General features: G+C 39.3%; 1 protein-coding gene across 1 annotated transcript in view; it reads left to right on the top strand.

Annotated features, from left to right (window-relative positions):
• The first annotated feature begins 1,234 nt into the window (after positions 1 to 1,234).
• The window catches only part of CASR (calcium sensing receptor), a 90,521-nt gene continuing 67,390 nt past the window's right edge, over positions 1,235 to 24,365 (top strand). Inside the window, exons 1-3 of the mRNA XM_036746616.1 lie at positions 1,235 to 1,419; positions 16,957 to 17,263; positions 19,278 to 20,165. Coding sequence (XP_036602511.1) covers positions 1,235 to 1,419; positions 16,957 to 17,263; positions 19,278 to 20,165 — 1,380 coding nt within the window. The remainder of the gene's footprint in view (positions 1,420 to 16,956; positions 17,264 to 19,277; positions 20,166 to 24,365) is intronic.

Here is a 24,365-nt window from a genome sequence, read left to right as displayed (position 1 = left end):
TCTCTATCCCCCAAACACATTCCAGGCTTTCTTGCTTCTGACCCTTTGTTCACATCATTTCCCATGTCTGGAATGCCCTGCCTAAATCATTGCTGCCTATCAAAATCCTACCTGTATTTTAAGACCTAGCTCAAATGCCACTTCCCCTGCCAAGCCTTCCTTGAGTTACACAGGCAATCTATAGCCAGGTCTATATTCAAATTTTTTCCAGCATGGATAGTAGTCAACTGTAGCCCTTGAAAATCTAGGGTCATTTCTGTACTGTGATGAGGGATGAAAGTGAGACTTGGTAGCTAGTACAGCACTTCATATTCCTGTTACTCATTTATCCTATTTCATTATACTTACTTATACACAAAGAATACTCTTCCTTCTGACCTTCACCTCTAAGAATCCCTAGCTTCTTTCAAAGATCAGTTCTAGCACCATTTCCTACATGAGGCTTTTCTTAATTTCCCCACTAGCAAGCGTTTGCCTCCTACAAAATACTAATTACCTTGTATTTTGTATGTATCCTGTATCTTCTTGTATGTGTGCATACTGTTTTCCCCAGCAGACTGTAAACTTCTTGAAGGCAGGAACCATTTTTTTTTTCTTTGTAAATACTCAGAATCTAAAATAATGACTGGAACATAGTAGGCACCTCATAAATTCTTACTGACAAATTATATTCTACTATCTAGTATCCTCCTTGAGAGCCTTGACCACATTTTATTGATATTTGTATTTTCCCTCAGTGCCTACTACAATGTATTGTGCATAGTATATGCTTGGAAAAAAATGTTTGAATGAATGAGTGAATATGGTTTTTTAAAAGCTTTTTTACCTTCTAATCTCAATAGAATCCTGATGTCTATTTTCATTACAAAACAATGAACTATGGGAAAAAGAGATAGCTTTAAGGCTGGATGAAAGGAAGGACAAAGAAAAGGAGAAAAGACTAAAAATAGATATGACAAATGAAATTTTTGCTTCAGATTGTTACTTTTTTATTTTTATTTTTCAGAAGTATGACGGATGCTCTCTACATGAATTTGATTCTGAAGAATTGAGAGTTCCTGACCAAACCAATCTGTAATGGAGAAGACAGTGTGCCAAGTACCAACATGGAGACCACTGCTCTGTTGTTAATTTCACTGTAGACATGTGCCCTCAAAGCAGAGAGTGAAAAGCTCTCAGGACACCCTTTACATCCTTGTACCCTTTTTTCTCCCTCCTGGAGAAAAGAGAAACAATGACCTGTTATAGATGTTGCTTGATCCTCTTGGCATTCACCTGGAACACTTCTGCCTATGGCCCTGACCAGAGAGCACAGAAGAAGGGAGATATTATTCTTGGGGGACTCTTTCCAATTCACTTTGGAGTAGCTGCTAAAGATCAGGATCTAAAGTCAAGGCCTGAGTCAGTGGAATGCATCAGGTAAGAGAAAGAAGCCAAGTCCCAGACACAGAGTCTGGTTTTCTCTTAGGGGGTTGGGAATGCAGATGGAGAGAAACTCAGGAAGGCAGCATGGTCTATGGCAGTGGTTGCTCTTTAGTGGTTCTGAGTTTATAATGATCATCCAACAGGCTCGTGCTAAAAAATTCTTAACGGCTCTTTAAGCAGTAATTAATTGCCCAATTATGTTGCAAGTATACTTTTCCTCTTTGACAACAAACACATGCATGTTTGAAATAGTGTAGGTTTGTTCCTACAGTGATTTGGAGTTCAGGAGAGTAAAAGTCATCGGTGTACCTATTGTAAGCACTTAATGAATAAATCTAAAAGAATACGCTTAGTATATTAAATTAACCTGTGAGTTCACAGCACATTTTTGTTGTTCTTGAAATGGTTTCATGAAACAAACAAATGAACAAAAAACATTGGTAACCACTGGTCTTTGGGAATGTAGGAGTAGTGGTGTTGGAGAAAAGCTCTCTCAACCACAATGCACAGGACCCCATGGCTTCACTACACAGTTTAAAAAAAACCAGATGAACATACATGTGTCATATGATAATTCACTATGTACAATGTAGTGTGCAGAATAGATATGTGCTCATCCTGTGGTAGAGTCTTTCAGACTCTTACTAGATTTCTTGGCCACAGCCAAACACACCACCCTGACCCTGACCTCGTGACATCATTTTGGTCCTCTTCGAAAACAAAGGACAAACAGCAGCAACAACAACACATAGTGTTTGTATAACATTTAATTAGTTAAGTCTAGATATGAGTTTGACAAACAGGAGATCACATCTCCTTTTCTTACTCAAATTTATTAGAATATGATATTGGAGCTAGAAAGGGCCTTAAAGATCATTTAGTTCAGTAGTTCATTCTACAAATGAGAATGTTGAGGTTCACAGAAGTGAACACAAAGTTACCCAAAGTCACACGATTCCCTAGTAGAAAGGCCACGGCTAGAATCTATATTTCCTTTCTCTTATTGCAGTTTGCCATCCTACTAACCTTCTAGTCCATCCTATACCTCTTTTACTTTTTCCCATATTTTTTGTACTTGATGTATTTAAAAACAAACAAACTTAAGAGTTTCTGCCTTTCCTAAGTCACCTACTGTTCACATTTTTGGAGTGACATTTCATTTTCTCCTTGTATACTTGATGTGCTGAAAGAGCATTTTTTTTCTATTTTTCATTTTTATTTCTTTTAAATTACCTTGGATGTTTGTGTTTCATCCCTGGACTATTTCTTTACATTCTTCTTTCTTATTTTTCCTGCTAATTGGACCATTCATATTTATATTTAAGCCCTTGTGCTTGTTTTCCCTAATTAAATTTCACCCCTTTCATTTTATCATTTATAATACAATATTATATTATATATAATATATATTATATATGATATGATATGGTATGGTATGGTATGATATGATATGATTTATATGTCCTACATGTAAATTTATATATCCATATGTAAATACCCTGTTTATATAATATGGATATGTACCTAGATAGCCATATCCTATCTATAAAATTACATAACCACATATAAAAATCCTATATACATATATACCCATATTGCATGCCCTGTATAAAAATTACATATCCATATTTAAATATCCTATATACATATGTATCTATATATACATGCTCTCTTTATAAATTTACATACACACATGTGTATGCATGCCCAACATATAAATTTATATACCCATATATAAATGAGCCTAAAGTTTTTGCCTTAGACTTATATACCTTGGGAATATTCAGCCTTCCTGCACACTTTTTTGCAAACAGAACTTTTTTCTTTCTATTTTTGTCTGCTTTATTTTATCCATTTTCATTATTTTAGCAGTTTTCTATCTATCTATAAAATCCTAATGTTAGCACTGGAATGTCAAGGGAGAGGTCTCTTCCAGTCCTAAAGTTCTGCCACTATTTTGGGGCTTCTTTCAAGTCCTTATGTCAGCAAGAAGTTGCATATCATGGGAGCTTCTAAGCTGGCATGTGTGAAAAAGGCACAAATATATAAATCAGAACTCAAAGTCTATTCCTACTACTGTATTGTTATAATAGAAAAATGGACTAGGAATATGGACGTCTGGGTTTTGGTCATGGATGTATCCCAGTTATTGCTGTTATCCTGGACAATAAATCAATCGATAAACATTTATTAATCATGTACTGTGTGCTAGGCACTGTGCTAAGTACACTGATACAAAAAGAGGTAAAAGACAGTCCCTGCTCTAAAGGAGCTCACACTCTAATGAGGGAAGCAACAAACAAACATAGACAAACAAGCTACATACAAGATAAATGGAAAATAATTAATAGGATGGAGGCACTAGAATTAAGAGGGGTTGGAGAAGGCTTCCTATAGAAGGTAGAATGTTACCTGGGTCCTGAAAGCACCAGGGAAGCCAATAGGCATGGATGAGAAGGAAGAACATGGAGGACAGCCATGGAAAATGTGTAGAGTTGAGAGATGGAATGTCTTGTTCATGGAACAGCAAGGAGACCAATGTCACAGGATCAAAGAATTTATGGTGAGGAGTAAGGCATAAGAAGACTGCATAAGTAGGAGGGGGCAGGCTATGAAGAGCTTTGAATGCCAAGCAGAGTATATGTGATCTTGGAGGCAATAGGGAGCCACTAGAGTTTATTGGGTAGGGGAGTAACATGATGAGACTTGCACTTTAACAAAATCACTTTAGTAGCTCAATGGAGGATGGATTGAAGGAGGGAGAGTTTCGAGGCAGGCAGAACTACCAGCAAGCTATTGCAATAGTCAAGGCAGGAGGCGATGAGTGTTCACGCCAGGGAGAGGGCAGTGTCAGAGGAGAGAAGGGGGCATAGTGGAGAGATGTTACAAAGGTGAAATCAACAGGCCTTGACAACAGATTAGATATGGGGGATGAGGGATAGTGAAGAGTCCAGGATGACTCCTATGTTGTGAGCATGAGGGACTGAGTGGGTGGTATTGCCCTCTATAGTAATAGGGAGGGTGCAGGGTCGGGGCAGGGTGAGGAGGATAGAGTAGGGGGAAAAACAATGAGTTCTATTTTGGTAAATGTTGAATTTAAAATATTTACTGGACATCTAGTTCAAGATTTCTGAAATGTGGTTCAAGATGCAAGACTGGAGGTCAGCAGAGAGGTTGAGGCAGGATAAATGATTTGAGAATTTTTGGCACCGAGATGGTAATTAAATCCATGGGAGACAACAAGCACCAAATGAAGTAGTATAAAGGGAAAAGAGATGAGGGCCATGACAGAACCCTGAGAGACACCTACGGTTAGAAGGGGTAATCTGGAAGATGATCCAGCAAAAGGGACTAAGAAGAATCAGTCAGATAGGAGGACAAAGAGGAGAGGGTGGTGTGCCAAAGACCTAGAGAAGACAGGGACAAGGAGGAGAGAGATCAGCCTTGTCAAAGGCTTGTAGATGGGTTGAGCAGAATAAGAATTGAGGAAAGTCCATTAGATTTGGCAACTAAGAGAACACTGGTAGTTTTGGAGAGAGCAGTTTCAGTGCAATAATAAGGACAGAAACCAGATTGTAAGAGGTTAAGGAGAGAGAGCAGAGGAAGTAGAGGCACCTATTGTAGGGGCTTTTTCAAGTTTAGCCACAAAGGACAGAAGAGATATAGGGCAATGCCAATAAGACTGGAAGGATCAAGTGAGTTTTTTTCTGGATAGAGGAAACATGAGCATGTTTGTAGGCAGTGGGAAATGAGCCAGTAGGGAGGGAGAAATTTAAATAAATGATAGAGTGGGGATGACAGAGTGGATGACCTGTTGGAGAAGATGGAAGGCAATGGGGTTGTTTGAGCAGATAGAAGGTTTGGTCTTAGTAAGGAGGAAGGGTGATACAAGGGTGAAGGAGGAGAAAGACATCTGGCAGAAGACATCTGAGTGACAGGATATGAGGAAGAGGAGAGAAGAGAGAGTTCATAATGAATGGCCTCAAGGGTTTCTATAAAATATGAGGCAAGGCTCTTAGCTGAGAGAGTGGGGGAAGAAAGAGGCTTGGGGAGAGATGACAAGGTTTGGAGAGCAGACTACTGAGTTGGTAAGGTTGGTAGATAGAAGGGTTGCCATGCAGCCATAAGACTGTGTAATATAAATTTGTAATGGGCCAAGTCAGAACAGTTGCATGATTTTCTCTACCTTCCCTCAGCAGCACATGTGTAGGAGCAAAGGAGACAAATGTTGGGAGTTATCCAAGGCAGAGTCTTGACAAAGTGTAATTGGTGAAGTGATAAAGAAGCCAGGCATTCAAGAGAGGACAATGTGGAGTTGAACTGGTTCACCAAGATGGGGAAATAGGAGAGAGTGACTGGTGTAGGGGAGATTGCCTGGGGAAGAATTAAGGAATCAAAGATTAGAGGTCATAGTGCAGATAAAGAGTAGGGTTTTATAAGGGAAGGCAGAGGGAGAGGTAAAAGGCCAATAGGTTATAGGTACATAAAGGGATTTGGGGATTCTTGAACATGGAAGTGGTATACTTGTGGGTGATGGCAAGATCAAGGATATGACCATCTTTGTGTGTGGCTGGGCTGGGGTGGAGGAGTAGCACATGGGAAGTGAGTAGGTTGAGCAACTGAGTGGTCGTGGTGTTGGAGAGAGAGTCAGTGTGTATACTGAAGTCCCACTTAACCTCTCTGGAGCCTAGTTTCATCACATGTAAAGTGAGAGAGATGAGCTAGATGTCATCCATGTAGTAGAAGCCTCATCTGTAAATGGATGAGGATTGAACAAAATGTCTTCACAAAAGTCTCATTCTGATGCCTCACCTTAGCATGGCAGTAACCCTGGGTTCTTGAAGACCATACCAGCAGAGTTTGGGGTTTGGCAGGTTCTAATAGCTAGAAAGCATGAAAACCCAGCCTCAGACAATGAGCCTGCTGTCCAAGTATTACAGAGCACAAAAAACACTGGTTTTGGATTCAGAGGACCTGGGTTCAAATTGTGCCTCTAATACTTTATGCCACTCTGCCCTTTTGGGACAGCTAGGTGGTGAAGTGGATGGAGCACTGCGCCTGGAGTTAGAGAGACTCATCTTCATGAGTTCAAATCTGGCCTCAGACACTTACTAGCTGTGTGACCCTGAGCAAGTCACTTAACCCTTTTTGACTCAGTTTCCTCATCTGTGAAATGAGTTGAAGAAGAAATGGCAAACCACTTGAATATGTCTGCCAAGAAAACCCCAAATGGGTTCATGAAGAATCAGACACGACTGAACAACAATTAACAACAAAGTTCAAAGTAAATAGCAAATTGGAAGAAAGGGTGAAAATTCAGTAGGAAAACATTGTATAGGCAAAAGTTGAAGTAAATACAGATTAGATAGAAATAAGATAAATGGATCATAGTGTAGTGGATAGAGTGCTGGACTTGGAGTCAGAAAGACTAGCTTCAAATCCCACCAGCTAGGCTGCCATGAGTAAGTCCCCTTATGGCTATCAGCCTCAGTTTCCTCATCTATAAAAGAGAATTAGTACCCTGTAAGTACCTACTTCATAGGGTTGTTGTGAGCCTGAGATGAGATATGTAAAGCACTTTGGAAACCATAAAGCAATATATAAATGTCAGCTATTACAAGATACTGCATATGAATTAAGCAGTTCCTTCCTGACTATTGAAAGCTATCTACTTTGGGGGAAAAATGGGAAAGGCACAAAAATAAAGAAATTTCCTCTTTCACCCCTTCCTAGAAAAGTTTAACCAACGCAAAACAGTCTATATAATAATAAGACTAAAAGATCCCAGCCAGCAAATACTTAATCGCCTTTGTCAACAGAGAGCTATGGTATCAGGAACCACAATTTGAAACCCATTTGCAAAGCATTACAGAGGAGCACATCATGAGAAGTCCTGTCTCAGAAAATAGCCAAAAAATCAAGAAAGGAATAAACAATACTTATTTTGACACCCAGCTAAGCCATATCAAAACCTGAGAATATCTGTACGTAAAACTAAAAAGAAAAGGACAACACACAGAGATGTGAAATCTGTGGAAGAAAATTTCTCCTGGAATCCACTGGGATTTTTATATATACTCACTTCACTATAGCCCACAGTGCAACAGCCACATATGGATTCTAACCCCTTAGTGTATATCACTTGATATGAGAGGAAATCAGAAAGAGAAACCGAATCTGGCCAAATACAGAAGAAATCTTTGTAGGAAAGAGTACAATTTTAAAGGCACTCGAGGAGAGGTTTTCAAGCTATCTCAAAGAGAAAAGTGTCATCAGTGGTGTTTCTAGCCCTCAAGGAGATGAAAAGATAGCAATTACTTATAAGTCTGCCTTTTCTTCTCTCTAAAATAACTATAAAGAATCCCATGTGTACATAACAGTGGTATCTTCGATGAAAATATGAGAAGAAAATGCTCAAGTTTTTGCCGACATTTTTCTGCAGTAGGCCCACATCTTCATAGCCACACAATTGATTAAGAAGTGTTGAGAGCATTGCTGTGTCTATTATTCATTGAAAAGGGAAAATGTCCTGATTTTTTTATAATAATTTTTTTTCAATTAGCAAGCATTTACTTCCCTTACAGATAAGATGGAGAGTCCAGACAATGGTATGGTTAATAATTAACTCAAATTTATATTGCACTTTAAGGTTTACAAAGTACTCTCCTTACAACAGTTCAGTAGGGTAAGTAGCAGGGATAGGGATTAGGAGCTGGGCCTGTGATTTCATTGATCTAGGGAAATCCTGGATGAGGAAGCTCCCTTTATTATCAGCAACTTTTCTATAACTTACAGTGTTAAAGAGATGCCTAGAGAAGTAGTCTAAGCAGTGTTAGTATAAGTTGTTATTTATTAATCTGTTAGTTATTAGTATAAGTATTATAAGCAGGATAAGCAATATTATGACCATTTCTTAGATGAGGAAACAAAGGCCCTGACATTGTGACTTCTCCATGATCACATGGCTAATAAGTATCTGGGGCAAAATTCAAGCCCAGTTCTTCTAACTGCAAGTCCATTGCTATTTTGACACACGCTGAACCCATATGATAGTCATCAATGGGGTCAATGTTGCCTTGGCACAATAATTCTCAAAATGTGGTATGGGGACTCTTGGGGGTGCTGTGACCCTTTCATGGGTTCAGTCCTTGAGGTCAAATCTGCTTTCATAATAATATTACGATGTTTTAATTTCTAGTATAGTAAATATCAGCAGATTTAACCGATAGAAGCAAAGGCTCTTTGGGATCCTCCTTTTTTAGGGGCATAAAGGAGTCTCGGGACCAAAAGCTTGAGAACCATTGCCTCAGAGGACTGTCTCCAGTAGCATGCCTTAAAGATCAGGCTGTTGTGTTGAACATTTTGGTCAATGTCTTAGATCAAGCCATAGATGTCATGCTTATCAAATGTGGAGATGACAGAAACTGGGAAAGACAATAAGTATGTTAGATGATAGCGTCAATATGCAAAGTAATCTTAATAGGAAAGAATGATGGATCGAACTGAACAAGTAGATGATGGAAAGAGATGACGGAAAATTCTGCACTTCGGTTCAAAATATCAACTTCACAAATACAAGATGAGGGACGTAAGTCTGAACAACAATGTGTATGAGAAAAATGAGGGAGTTTTTAACATCCTGGAGATTCACAGTGACATGAAAATCACAAATGCTCATTGCATCTTGTGCTAATTACCTGCTGGTAACATCCAGAGGGAGGAAAGTAATAGTTCTGTTGTACTTTGCCCTGCTCAGATCACCTTTATGGGCAACTAGGTTGAGCACTGGGCCTGAGGTCAGGAGGTCCTGAGTTCGAATTCAACCTCAGGCACTTACTAGCTATGTGACCCTGAGCAAATCACTTAACCTCCGTCTGCCTCAATATCCTCACCTGTAAAGTGGGGATAATAATAGCATGATCTCTCAGGATTGTTGTAAGGATTAAATTACATAATATTCATAAAGCATTTTGTAATCCTCAAAACACCATATAAATATATTTAGTATATAAATATTATATATTTATGTATTAAGTATATAAATATATATTATTATGTCTTTTTCTGGATATTACATTTAGGAAGACCCTGACAAACTGAAGTACACTAGGAAGACGAAAACCAGGGATCATGCCATATGACAGTTAGTTGAGGGAACTCAAGCTAGTTCATCCATAGGTACAGATAATTTGGGGAGAACATACTAGCCAACTTCAAATATTTGAAAGGCTGTCATATGGAAAATATTCTAGGCTTAAGGGCAAGAAGCAAAGGGTTTCAGCAATGCAAATTTCAATTTGATAAAAGGAAAAACTTCTTAATAATCAAAGCTGTCCAGAAGGGGAATGAGCCACCTCTTTAGAAGGTAGAGATCCCTTGTCCTAGGTCACCACTTGTCAGCCATATTGAAGAACTAGAAAATCTCTCTTAACATCCTTTCAGCACAAACATTCCATGTTTCTCACAGAGCTTAGAGATCAAGGATATTTCCACCAAAGGCAAACAGTACCATCTAGTTTTAAGGAACGCGATGAAACATCAAAACTGTTTTATGAAATTTGGATTTAATTTAAATAGAGACTATATACAGAGAGGTAGCTAAGTACTCTTTATAAGAATATTTTTATTTTCTTTTGGTTTTGCTTCAAAAAAATTCTTCATTGTTCAATGTACTTTTAAGTACTAATCTTCACCAGTACTAGTATTTGCATTCTGCCAGGGATACTCAACTTCCCTACCAGAATTCTTAGCAAGACTCCTACCTCCATATTTGCCAGTAAACTTCTTTGTAAATACAGTGATTTTTTTATATTGATCCTGACAAGTCTAGTTTAATTTTAATAATTCATGATTACATTTTATAGCACCCTGCTAAATGAGATGTTGAACATTCTTTTTTTTTTGCACTTAATAGTATTTTTTTTAATTACAAGTGAAGATAGTTTTCAACATTCATTTTTGTAAGATTTTGAGTTCCAAATTCTTCTTTCTCTCCCCTTTCCCCAAGACAGCAAGAAATCTGATATAGGTTATACATGTACAATCATGCGAAACATTTCCACGTTAGTCATGCTATGAAAGGTCAATCAGAACAAAAGGGAAAAACCAAAAGAAAGAAAGAAAAAAACGAAAATATCCTGTTTCGATCTGCATTCAGCCTCTATAGTTCTTTCTCTGGATGTCGATAGCGTTTTCCACCGTGGGTCTTTTGGAATTGTCTTGGATCATTGTGCTGAGAAGAGCTAAGTCTATCATGGTTGATCATCACACGTTGTTGTTACTGTGAAATATAGTGAATGTTTTACACTTAGGGATCATGCCCCCTTGTAGACTACACCTATATAAGTTTAATAAGATTTCCTCTTGGAGACAAGATTAGACTTATCAAGCACACAGTAATCAACATATATTGATTACCTTAGGAACATTTAGCTCAAGTCAAATATACAACTTACAAAATAACTTCCTTGTATGGGTGATTTTTATCAGTTATAATAACTAACATTTTATTGTGCTTTAAACTTTGCAAAGTGCTTTATATCTTCACGTTAGCTCTCAATAAGTTATGTCCATTTTATGGATGAGAAGACCAGGCCTCAGAGAGATTGTGACTTGTCCACTAATAAGTGTCAGAAGTGAAATTGGAATCTAGGTCTTTCTGACTCTGAGGCCAATACTCTATCCACTGTGTCAGGCTGTTTCGTGGTTGCCTATAAACTGATTATCTATTTGTATAACCATGTACACAAAAAAACTTGCAATTATTCCTTACCTAGAATTGTACTTTTGCCAGGGTCCTTCAGGGCCATCTGAGCAACTAAAATAGGAGTCTAGAAGCCCTAAGGCTCCAACCAAACACAGTCTCTAACTAGGGCCTAGGAACAAGCATCCCCAGGTGTTGTTCACAAGGCCGCAAGTCACAATTCAAAGTCTTCCAAAAGAGAATGCCTTGCCCCTATTCCCCTATATTCATGTCACTAACTTTCAACCTGGCAATCATTACACTCTTTTTGATACAACAAAAGATACTGCGTGTTCCTGGGCCTCAGGCCCTTATAATATTGCAGGCAACAAGAGCACAGTGAAAAATTGCATCCCCTCTACCACCCGAAACTCAGAGAAACATTTCACTTTTCAGTGGGGAAAAGTGGAACTTAAGACTGATGTCCAGAAGCCCCAACCTTTGTATTCTACCCCTGGGTGTGCAAGTTAGAGTCAGAATAATATCTACCCAAACCATTAGCAGTACTCAGACCTTGCTAACCTGGTGCGTGTCGATTTGGTTCAAACTAGAAGTATTTCCTTAAAGCCCAAACACAGCCCCATTGAGACGAAAGGATCAGAGGGACCTCTGAGCTTCTAAACTCGCTCCTCCTTCTTCCTTCTACCCACTACAAACACAAAAAACCCCTCCATTTGGAAGTCACAGTACTTCCCTGTAATCCTCAAAATTCCTTGGCTTCTCTGTTGTGACCCCACGATTCTCTGAACTAAGACAAAGTTTCTTTCTATTCACCATGTCAGAGAATCTGCCTATTTCTCTGCGGTCTGGGAGATGCTGTAAGGAACGTGTCTCCAGTCCAATTAAAACTTGGCGTTTCATATGCGTTGTTCACCCCCTGAGAGTTTTTGTCGAGGAAAAATTCAAAGTTCCAACACAGTAACCTACAAAGTATTTATGTCGTTCTAGAAGAGAAGGGGAGGAAAAGAATTCTGGGATGATCCTATCTCACTCCTATGGATTGTCCCCCTCAAGCCCATGTCCCAGTTGGGCAGATATATTTAAGCTCCAGACCAGAATTAGGAAGTCTACATACATATATTTGCAACAAAACCTAAAGAGAGAATATGTTTATCTATTGACCATCCTTGAAGTGTCTGTCCTCTTTCTGAGGAAAGGGGAGAAAGAGTTGCCTTTTCATTCCTACCATACCTTTGAGAAGCAATGTCAAAGATTAGGGTCTGCTAGCTACGGTTGGAAGAGACCTCAGAGGCCATCTGATCTAACCTTTACCTGATCAATCAATCAATTAACAAGCATTTGTTAAGGATCTACTGTGTACCAAGCACTATTCTGGATACTGAGGACACAAGTATAAAGAATGAAACAATCCCTAATGAAAATGAACTTCTATTCTAATGGGGGAGACAGCAAATGGATAAATATTTATAGCATAAATTTAAAGTGAACACACACATATATGAAGTAGTTAATAATGATAATAATAGCTAGTATTTTATGTAGTGCCTACAATATGCTAGCATGGTAGCTAAGTGGTACAGGGGAGAGAGCATTGGGCTTAGAATCAGGAAAATCCATGTCCATGAGTTCAAATCCAGCCTCAGACACTTACTAGCTATGTGACCTTGAACAAGTCACTTAACCCCGTTTACCTCAGTTTCCTCATCTGTAAAACGAGCTGGAGAAGGAAATGACAAACCACTCCAGTATCTTTGCCAAGAGAACCCCAAATGGGGTCATAAAAAGTCAGACATAACTGAAACAATTCAACAGCAGCAACAGAGTATTCTCCATGAAAACACAATCCAAGAGTTATGGATACCTCTCAAGAGTGAGACTAGAAACAATTTCATTGAGGAATAAAGAGGAAGGTTTTAAAAGAGAACAACATGAATGCACAAGAACGTAATCAACATAAACTATATGTATAACAGACAAGCGAGGATAGGTGATGGAGGATGAAAATAAAAATTTAATGTGGCCCTATAAGAATAATGGCAAGAGTACTAAAGCTCCGAATGACTCAAAGGTAGAGGCGAATGCTAACGACCAAAAGGGACGTTTTAGTATCATAGCATTATAGATTTAGAGCTAGAAGAGAGCTTAGAGGCCAGAGAGTCCAATACCCTCATTTTATAGATGAGGAAACCAAGAAGTTAAGTGACTTGACCAGAATCTCACAACTAGTCAATGTCACAAGGGAGAATTGGATTCGAGTTTTTCTGACTCAAGGTCCAATGCCCAATCCACTCTAGTGCTGCCTGTCTGAGCTATGTTGGGGGAAAACAGAGGTAATAAATATATGTGGTAGAAGGGTAAATGATCAGCTAGTGGCTCAGTGGGTAGAGTATCAGGCCTGGAGTCAGGAAGACTTATCTTCCCGAGTTCAAATCTGGATTCAGACACTGATTAGCTGTGTGACCCTGGGCAAATCCCTTAACCCTGTTTGCCTCAATTTCCTCATTTGTAAAATGAGCTGGATAAAAAATGGCAAAATACTCTAGTATCTCTGCCAAGAAAATCCCAAATGGGGTCACAGAGAATCAGATACAACTGAAAAAACTAAACAACAAAAAAGGAGGGTAAACCAGAATAGAATTCCAGTCCTAAGTCCTTTTCTTTGGCAGAGAAGGCAGAAGCATAAAAAAGAATTGAATAGTTCATTTCATCATCTGTTATCACTAGAAGAATGCCCCATTAATTTTGTTCGTTGGACTCTAGGTCATGAACTGACAATCAGTTTTTCCAGGAGTTATAATATAAAAGAATGGAATATGTTTCCTACCCAACATCTAGTCTACTGTAATTACAGATCCTATAGCTATATGACCCATAGCTGGGCATTCAAGCCATATAAGATGCTTCTGTGAGTCAGGCAGATTGTCTCCTAGCCCTCCATCCTCTCAGATGTCAACAAGTACAAACCTGTTTTTAGCAACAATTTTGGGGGTAGAAAAAATTCTGGAGTCACATATTGGCCTTGAGCTTCAGGTATCCCACCAGTAACTAGAATAGTTGTTCAGTCATTTCAGTAGTGTCCAACTCTTTGTGAGCCCATCTGAGATTTTCTTAGCAAAGACACTAGAGTAGTTTGCCATTTCATTCTTCAGCTCATTTTACAGATGAGGAAACTGAGGCAACCAGGGTTAAGTGACTTGCCCAAGGTCACACAGCTAGTGTCTAAGACCAGATTTTAATTCAGATCTTCCTGACTCTAGTCCCAGTGCTCTATCCCCTGTATCACCTAATTGCCCCAACTAGAATAGAAAAAGAGTGGATATTCCAGTTTACTTCACTGCACTTTCAATACTGGGATACCATTGTCAAACCAGCCTGTCTTTTCTAAGACTCATACTTAAGTGCACAAGAGAGTGGAGAAGTGAACGGTCAGGTTAGGCTCTGAGGTTGTGGCTGCTCAGCTGGGGTAGTCTGGGATTTCTCTCTCATTCCCTCCCACCAGTGTTGGTGGTATATATGGTTGCTGTACTTCCGGGGAAGGTTGTTAGGAACTTATGCGTTGAATTGTCACTTTCATAGTTCTCTTATGTAATACATGATCAGACTCTGTATTACACCACAGCCAGGATACAGAATAATTCTAAGAGGGTATCTGAGTGGTAAAGTGTCCTGTAGATTTGGCCTGAAAGCCCAAATATTCTAGGATAGTAGTATTCTTCCACAACTGAGCTCAGTGTCCTATCACAGGAGAAGATTATGTGCCAATGGGTATCTTTATGACACCTCTGATTTATGCCTTCAAAGTAGAGAGCCATGATATAATTCGCAGAAATGATGTAGCCATTAACAATGCCCAAGAAACCCAGAGGCAGAATCTCATTAGAATGAATCACTGGTCTCTCTGTGTCCCAAGGTCACATGGTCATGTTGGGTCATGTTTAACTCACATGCCTTCTCCTAGAGTTGTTGATCTCCCAAATGTGATTCTTCTCCTATAGAACATTTTATAGTGCACCACATTCATTAGCTTGACCTGAATTCCAGACTTAACTCCTCCTTTGTGTTCTATATTGTGATCTTGATCTCTTCTTCTCCCTCCCCCCACCTCTCTCTCTCCCTCTTTCTCTCTCTCTTCTCTCTTTCTTTCCTTTCTGTCTTGTCTCATGGTTTCTCTCAAACACACACCGCAAGTGATTAAAGGCAGCCAGGCTCAGGGAATTATTATCATTTTCTATTACTAATAACAATAGCATATATTGAGCACCTGCTGTGGTAGCTGGAAAATCAAGAACAGTTATAGAGAGAGCTCAGATGTTGATACACCCAGGCTATAAGTATAGAAACCAAACATTTTGGATTTAGGGGATAGTCTTAATTTCAAGAAAGAGGATTCTACTTCTAATAAGGCTTTTCCAAAGGAAGGTCTTTTGCGAGATCATGTCTCACAATTTTTCAATCAAGAGTAGGGTATATTTAATTACATTATATACATATATATACACACACACATTAGTATACATAAGTATACAAATGCATACAAATCCACCAAATATACAAATATTACATGTGTCTGTATGTTTCATATATATATATATATATTACACATATAAATTATATTTATACTCACATATAAATACATCATGTTATCTGGATATATGTACATATTATATGTGATTATGTCATATAGATATATTTATCAATATCATATGTATCTATATATATGTCATTCAACTCCCATTTAGGGAAGAATTTTGTTAACCTTGTGACAAATCTATTTTATCTATCAAAAACTTTGTTAATTTTTCTGTTCAAATGAGAGTTTTAATATGGTTTTCTTTGAAAATGCAGTTGCTGGAATAAGCTGAGATTTTTGTAACTCTAAGCTGGGTGCCAAAAGCAAGTCTTTTCTTTGTTGACAATTGTATTCAAAATTCAGTTCACAGAAGTTTCCAGCTAACTTAATCAAAAGGGAAATGGGAAGCTTGGATGAGTCCTCTCTAGAAATGATATAGTCAGGTTTTGAGAAATTTTCTTCTGTTAGGAAAAAGTAGTCATGAGATTCACTGAAGATGATCATCTCTCTCAGCTTCTGCCACATGTAAGAAAGCAGGAACTGAGAGCAGGGAAGAACCAGATCCTTGTCTCACTGGCAAGAGACAAGATTGGAGCCATAAGACCTTGGGCAAATCACAACAAACCTCTGGGAATTATCTTCCTCAACTCTAAAATAAGAAAATTGGATTAGATGGTCTTTCAGGACACTCTTAAAGATCTAACATTCTAGGGAAAAGTTACCAAATTGAACTTGTGTTTACTGCTTTATGCCTTACTCCATATGTGTTACCTTTTAATACTATAATTAAATGTAAATAGCATTAAATAATTAAATAATGGAAATAAGTAATTAATATTATCTTTTAATGGAGTCTGATAATCATGGTTAAAATTATTATGTTTAATTCTTCTCATGAAGGATTCTGGTTTCTTTGCTTTAAAAATGACATTAGATGGAAACTACATTATTCTCAAATTAAACCATGTGCTTTCTCATGTGGATCATGGATCATGCAACCACAGTATATGTGACTCTGGGCAAGTTATTTAATCTCTCTCAAATTTAGTTTCTTTATCTTTAAAATGGGATTAAATACCTCACAGGACTGTTGTGAGGAGCTAATGGGATAACATATGTTCAGTGCTTTGCAAACCTTAAAGTGCTATGTATATTTTGGCTATTATAATTATATTACTTTGAGTTTAACTACTAGCCTTTTACTGATATAAAATGGATGATAGGAAAATGCCCCATTTTCTTCTTTTCTTTCCTTCAGGTATAATTTTCGAGGGTTTCGATGGTTACAAGCGATGATTTTTGCCATTGAGGAGATAAACAGCAGCCCTGCTCTTCTCCCCAACATGACTCTGGGATACAGGATATTTGATACCTGCAATACAGTTTCCAAAGCCCTGGAAGCCACGCTGAGTTTTGTGGCCCAGAACAAGATTGATTCCTTGAACCTGGATGAATTCTGCAACTGCTCTGAGCACATCCCCTCCACCATTGCTGTGGTTGGAGCCACTGGCTCTGGCATATCTACTGCCGTGGCAAACCTGCTGGGACTGTTCTACATACCTCAGGTATTGGGCCTTCTTGGGTAGCTCTGTTGGGAGAAGGTTCATGCAAAGTCAATGAAGAGATACCTGCTAGGAACATTCTATCTGCATGCCTGTATTTGGACCATTTGAGGACTTAACTAGGGCCCTGTATCATGGTGATTACACTGAACTGCAAAGTTATCTTCCAAATCAAACATGCTATTGTCATTAACCACCTGTATGATTTGGGGCAAGTCATTTAATCTATTTGGGCCTTAGTTTCTTCATCAGTAAAATGAGGGGTTGGATTAGATGACCTCTAAAGTTCCTTCCAGCTCTAAGTTTATGATTCTATGATGATCCTAATTGGGTATAGCTTCACCCTTCATTATGCACCAACCCCAAGAGTCCAATGGATCTGGAAATTTCCTCGATGTGAATAACCCTAATAGTGATGAATGTAATGCAATCATGCATGGCTATCCCATAAGACTCTTGTTTATGTCCTCCAATTTGTTTGCAAGCACAGGGTGACACAGTTATATACGTCCACAAATCTAGACCAGTTCGAATGATCTCAAACGAGCATGCTTTTTAGGCAACAAATTACAAAAACAGAGTCTATCAGGATACAATTTGGCATTGTAATCATATAAAATTTACAACATAGTTCATCTAACACATATTTAATGATAACTATCATCTACATGCTGCTACATGCTGTCTGGCCATAAATGGTTATCAGTTCATGGAAATTGCTAAAATGAGCATAACATTTAAATGGTCAAGCTAAACATTGGAGAAGGCAGCCAAGGAGAATGGGAAGGTACTTTTAGACCCCCGTGAGGTCCCTTAGATCCGTAATCCAGGAATGCATCTTCATTGGCTAGCAGGTGGTGCCAACATCCCAGAAGTCCCATCAGCCCCTGGCTAATAGGTACAGCCATCCCCAAGTGTTTATGAAGAATCAAAGACCAGACAGGCAGACTAGGCGTCAGATTCCACCAAGGAAGGGAAGGGGAGGGAAAGGGAGGAATGCCGGAATAACGACCACTTCCTCTCCACAACAAGAAAAGTGGTTGAGGAAAGGACAGAGGAACACAATTTTTTTCTTCCTTTTCTCTCCCCTCTTTTCCTACTAGCTCAATCTCACTGACTTAAGGAAAGATACTGTATTTAAAAATTCACATAACTAGTGTGAAAATATGTTTAATGTGAATGTTTATGTAGAACCTATGTCAGATTGCATGCTGTCTTGGGGAGGGGAGAGGAGAAGGAGGAGGAGAAAAATTTAAAACTCAAAAGCTTGTGGAACTGAATGTTGTAAACTAAAAATAAATTTAAAAATTAAAAAATTAACCTCTGTAATGACCAAAATTCCACCAATTAGAGAGATATATGTGCATTGAGAAGTTAAATGACTTGCCTAGAATCATATTTTCAGTAAATGTTGGAGGTAGGATTTGAACTCAGGTCTTCCTGTCTCTGGGGCATAAGAGCATAAATGGGAGGATTCCTAGCCTTTTGAAACTTATGAGGCAGTGTTGCGTGGTAGATAGAGCACTGGGCTCAGAGTCAAGAAGATCTGAGTTCAAATCCCCCTTCATATACTTAATAGCTGTGTGACCCTGGACAAGTCATCGACTTCTTTTTGACTCAGCTTTCTCAGTTACAAAATGAGGGAGTTTTTCTCAATGGCCTCTAAGGTGCCTTCTAGCTCTGACTGTCTGATCTTATGAGGCAGCATAATATCACACTTAATTTTTCTTATCCATTTTCTCACCTGCCCAGGTATATCATCTGTGGAGAGCCCTTTGTAAACTTTAAGGAGTCCATATTTTCTACTTTTTTGTCAGAGGAGTTTAAGTGCCTACAGAAAATAGCCCTAAAGCATTCACTTTGAGTAAAATAGGTTATCTTCCTTTTCATTCTATCCACAAGTTTAACTTCAAGTCAAGGTCATCACCTTATAAACCAGATTGATTGATATCTCAGAGAATTTTTGATTCATTTATCCGGAGTCTTTTTTTAATTGTTGTTTGTTTCTTTGCCCCAGGTCAGTTATGCATCATCCAGCAGGCTCCTGAGCAACAAAAACCAGTATAAGTCTTTCCTCCGGACCATCCCCAACGACGAGCACCAAGCCACTGCAATGGCCGACATCATTGAGTACTTCCGCTGGAACTGGGTGGGCACCATTGCTGCAGACGACGACTATGGCCGGCCGGGGATTGAGAAGTTCCGAGAGGAGGCAGAAGAGAGGGACATCTGCATTAACTTCAGTGAGCTCATCTCCCAGTACTCTGATGAGGATGAGATACAGCACGTGGTGGAGGTCATCCAGAATTCCACGGCCAAAGTGATTGTTGTCTTTTCCAGTGGCCCTGATCTGGAACCTCTCATCAAGGAGATTGTACGTCGTAACATCACAGGAAGGATATGGTTGGCCAGTGAGGCCTGGGCCAGCTCCTCACTCATAGCCATGCCTGAGTTTTTCCATGTTATTGGAGGCACGATTGGGTTCGCACTAAAGGCAGGGCAGATTCCAGGGTTCAGGGAGTTCCTTCAGAAGGTACACCCCAAGAAGTCAGCTCACAATGGTTTTGCCAAGGAGTTTTGGGAAGAGACATTTAACTGTCATCTCCAGGAGGGTTCTAAAGGGTCTCTATCTCTAGATCCCTTTCTGAAAAATCGAGAGGAAGGGGGCAGGAGCAGGCCTAACAATACAACCACCACTTTCCGTCCTCTGTGTACTGGTGATGAGAACATCACCAGTGTTGAGACACCATATATGGACTACACTCATTTGCGAATATCTTATAATGTATACCTGGCTGTCTACTCCATTGCCCATGCACTGCAAGACATATACACCTGTTCACCTGGGAAAGGACTCTTCACCAATGGCTCCTGTGCAGATATAAAAAAGGTTGAGGCCTGGCAGGTAAGAAGTCAGCATAAAAGGCAGCTTTGTGTGTAGAAGTCAGCGTTTGGCTAGCCCATAGAAGTAAGGTCATGTGAACATTTTACAAAGGCCATTCCGATAGGGGACCCCTGACTGACCCCCTGTGTTTTCAGTCAAATTGTTTCTTCCTTAAGGTGTTAAGACATCTTAACAACCAACTTCTGTAAATCAATTGGCTGCTACATAGTGAAGGATATTATCTAGAACCATTATATTTCATTGTGACAGTTTTTGACATTTAGACATGGCCTGGCTTCTGAAAGATTTTTTTAGTGTCCTAGGACTGTGTTCATGCCTACAAGGATTTTTTATAATGTTTTAAAACAAGGGTTCTTAACCTTGTTTTGTGACATGGACCCCATTGGCAATTTGGTAAAGAATATGGACCCCCTTCTCGGCATAATGTTTTAATGCATAAAATACATAAAATCACAAGGAAAATAATTCTGTTGAAATGCAGTAATCAAAACATCTTTAAAAACAAGTTCATGGATCCCAGGTTAATTACCCCTGCCTTAAATAGAATTAAAGATATTTGGTTATTATGTTGACTTTATTAGGATTGTATTAGGATTGACTTTCAATCAACAAATATTGATTACAGTACCTTGGTTATAATAGGCTCTTTGATAAATGAACAAATGAATGAAAGAGCGAATGAACATTTACTATATTCCCAGCATTGTGCTACATACACATATACTACGTACTGTGTTACAGTATAAGAGCTTATATTTGTAAGATGATGTGCTTGGCCTCAGAGAGTTTGCATTCTTGTTTCTTGTGCTAAGGTTCGTGTTGGCTCTAAGCAGATGTTTGCTTCACTTAATTCCAGGTACAATCTTGTTGAGACCTACTCTTGATATGGAAAGATACATACTAGACTACTGAAGGATGGAGAACTTTGGGCCTTCGGTCCAAATACTGCCAGCCTTCAGCTTGATTTCAAAAGAACCAAATCAGATATTCTAAAATTGTCTATTGTCTGCTATTACCCCCTACCAGCAGGCATCTGCTATAGTAAAAAGTGTACTAACTCTGCTTTCAAAGGTCCTGGGTTCAAAAGAAGGGGCAGATGTTCTACAAAATGCCAGAGATAAACTTATGACATGTGGTTCCAATGTTTAGAGGTGAACGGGTGAGGAAAGTGTGGAGAAAAGAAGGAAATCTGTCTACTATAGTGGTGGACCCAAACTCCTCAAGACTGTGGAATATGACAGAGGGTTTGGAGGAAGAGTGGGTTATAGTGAGGCAGAGAAAGTAGATCCTAGCCAAGTAGGGGCAAGGACCCGAGCCTAGAGGGTAGAATTAATAATGATCAGTTTGTTGAATGTGAGGGATATTGTTGCACGAGCATGGGCTGGGGAGGGGTGGGGATTGCTGAAGGGAACAAGAGATGTTGACCATCCTTTCATTCTCCCTTCTTCTAACTCTTCCTATAGAGAGGCAGTCCTGTCATTTAGTTAGTCACTAAATATTTATGAAGCACCTGCTAAGTTCCAGGCACTATGCTAAGTGCTAGAGCTACAGAAAGGAGCAAAAGACAATTCCTGCACTCAAGAAGTCCACAATTTAATGGGGGAGATGACACGCAAACAAATAGGTGTAAACAAGCTATATACAGGATAAATAGGAAATAATTCAACGAGGGAAGGCATTAGAATTAAAAGGGGTTGGGGGAAGGCTTCCTCTAAAAGACACAATTTTAGTTGGAATTTTAAGGAAGCCAGAAGGTGGGGATGAGGAGGGAGAGCATTCCGGGCATGGGGGAGCACAGAATAGTGGATAAAGGACTCAACTTGGAGTTTGGAAAGCATGGGTTCAAATTCCACCTCACACACTTGTCAGCCATGTAACGGTAGAAGGGTCACTTAACCTCAGTTTCCTCATCTATAAGAGAGAAAATAACTATACCTACCTCAAAGGTTTGTTGTGAGGATCAAGTAAAATATTATCTGCAAAACCCTATGTAAACCTGAATGCTATTACTGTTATTTCTCCCTTGTGTGTGGTTATTTGCACAAGCTTTTAGGTATTCTGTTAAAAGAAAACCAAGATATGCACATTTGCATCAACCTTTTTAAAGCATAATATACATAGAATGACCAAAGAAACCAGTAATATCAAATATAGTTATCAAAATATTTTTATTTTTAAAAAATTCATGTACCCCAGGTTGAGATCCTCTGGGTAAGTGATCTCTAAGAATTTTAGAGGGCAGATAGGCAGCACAGTGGATAGAGTACCAGGCCTGGAGTAAGGAAGACCTGAGGAAGACCTCAGACACATACTAACTGTGTGACCGTGACCCTGGGCAAGTCACTTAACCCTGTTTGCCTCAGTTTCCTCATCTGTAAAATGAACTGGAGAAGGAAATGGCAAACCACTCTACTATCTTTGCTAAGAAAACCCCAAATGAGAGTTAGACATGACTGAAATGATTAAATAACAACAAAAAGAATGTTAGTTCTGTTATTCTCTGATGAGAGTGACATTAAACGAGTCTGTCTGAAAATAGCAGAGTGAGTGGGTTAGGAATAAAAGGAGATAAGGAGAGTGAGTTATTTTGAGTACAGAATGGACCTGATCCAGAATACAGGGGAAGAAGGCCTCAACAGAGTGATGGGGAAAGATTGGGTAAAGCAGCGGGCAGAGAAAACAACTCTGGAAATGGCTTTAAGGATCAATTGAAGAGAGCTGGTACTGAGGAAAAGATTGCCAAGTGGCCCCTGTGCACTGAACAAACAATGAAATTTGCTCTTCCTTTGCCCACACCTGAAATGTGCTTCCTCTTCTCCAGTCTTTATCCATCGTCTGCTTCAAATTCCCTCTTTCCTGATTACCCATAGTCTCTCTAATCACCCCACCTGCCTTTGCTTGGCATCCCTTTCAGCACTCATGTACTCAACTTGTACAACAGTAGAATTTCAATTAGCTGGAATGTTCTAGTTAAAGGATGATTAACCTTTTTGCTTTAACCTCTGTTGCTGACATTTTTTTTCTAACATATATTAGTTTACTTTGCTGCCTTAGCAATACAGTCTAGGCATTGCTCTACGATGAAGGTCCAGCTTAAGAAACATTCTCACATAAAATTGGCTGCTTGTGGATTGTCTCCCCTGGGTTTCTCTCTATGTAGATCTTTCTCTTCCTTTTTCCCTCTTATGTTAGATCTAGCAACCAAGCTGTCCTGTGGTGATAGTTCCACCTGGTAGCTAGCATAGGGGATTATTTGATTTAAGAAAATCCTTCCTCTTTTCCCCAGCAGGACTGTGCATGCTCTATTCTCCCTCTGCTAGCCTTGTGAAAATGTATGGTAACCAGCCAGAATTGGTACCAAGAGCCAGAACTAAGCAAGAGAGAATTTCTGGGGATATGCTTTTAGCATTGGACGTGTGAGGGAATGGAGGTGCACTTAGCACCAGCAAGAAAGGAGATGATTTATACTGGGTCAAAGAATCGATGCTGTCCTTTCTATACACTGTAGGCACAACACTGGAGTTGAAGAAATAGGTAGGAGAGTCAGGGTAGCTTTACTTTTTACTTTCCATGCAGAATGATACGCTGGAAAGAGTACTGGTCCTGTTGTCAGGGGGTTTCGGTTCAAATCCAACCTCTAAACTTTACAGTCTGTGTAACTTTGGATAAGTCGCTTACGTGCCCTGTGCTTCCATTTCCTTGTCTGTAAAATAAAAGGGCAGGTAGATGTTGCGGTGGATAGAGTGCCAGGCCTGGAGTCAGGAAGACTAATCTTACTGAGTTCAAATCCAGCTTCAAATACTTACTAGCTGTGTGACTCTGGGCAAGTCACTTAACCCTGTTTGCCTTTCTTGCCTCATTTGTAAAATGAGTTGGAGAAGGAAATGCCAAAACCCTCCAGTATCTTTGCCAAAAACCCCCCAAAAGGGATCACGAAGAAGCAGATGCACTTGAAAAACAACTAAACAAAATAAAGAAGTTGGACAAAGTAGCCTCTGAGGTCCCTAACAGTTTAGGTCCATGGGCCTGCAATCCTATTATCCTATCTATCTGAGGGCTTATGGAGGCTTTCTTTCACCCATTTGGGACTGAGATGCAGCTCTCTAATAATAACACTGTTCCTTTCCTCAAGTCAATAAGCATTTATTTAGTGCCTACGTATGTCAGGCACTGTGTTAAGTACCGAAAGAAAGCAATATA

Source organism: Trichosurus vulpecula, chromosome 2 (genome assembly GCF_011100635.1).
Source record: "Trichosurus vulpecula isolate mTriVul1 chromosome 2, mTriVul1.pri, whole genome shotgun sequence".
In the NCBI taxonomy this organism is placed as follows: domain Eukaryota; kingdom Metazoa; phylum Chordata; class Mammalia; order Diprotodontia; family Phalangeridae; genus Trichosurus; species Trichosurus vulpecula.
This window is presented reverse-complemented; position numbering and strand designations above follow the sequence as displayed.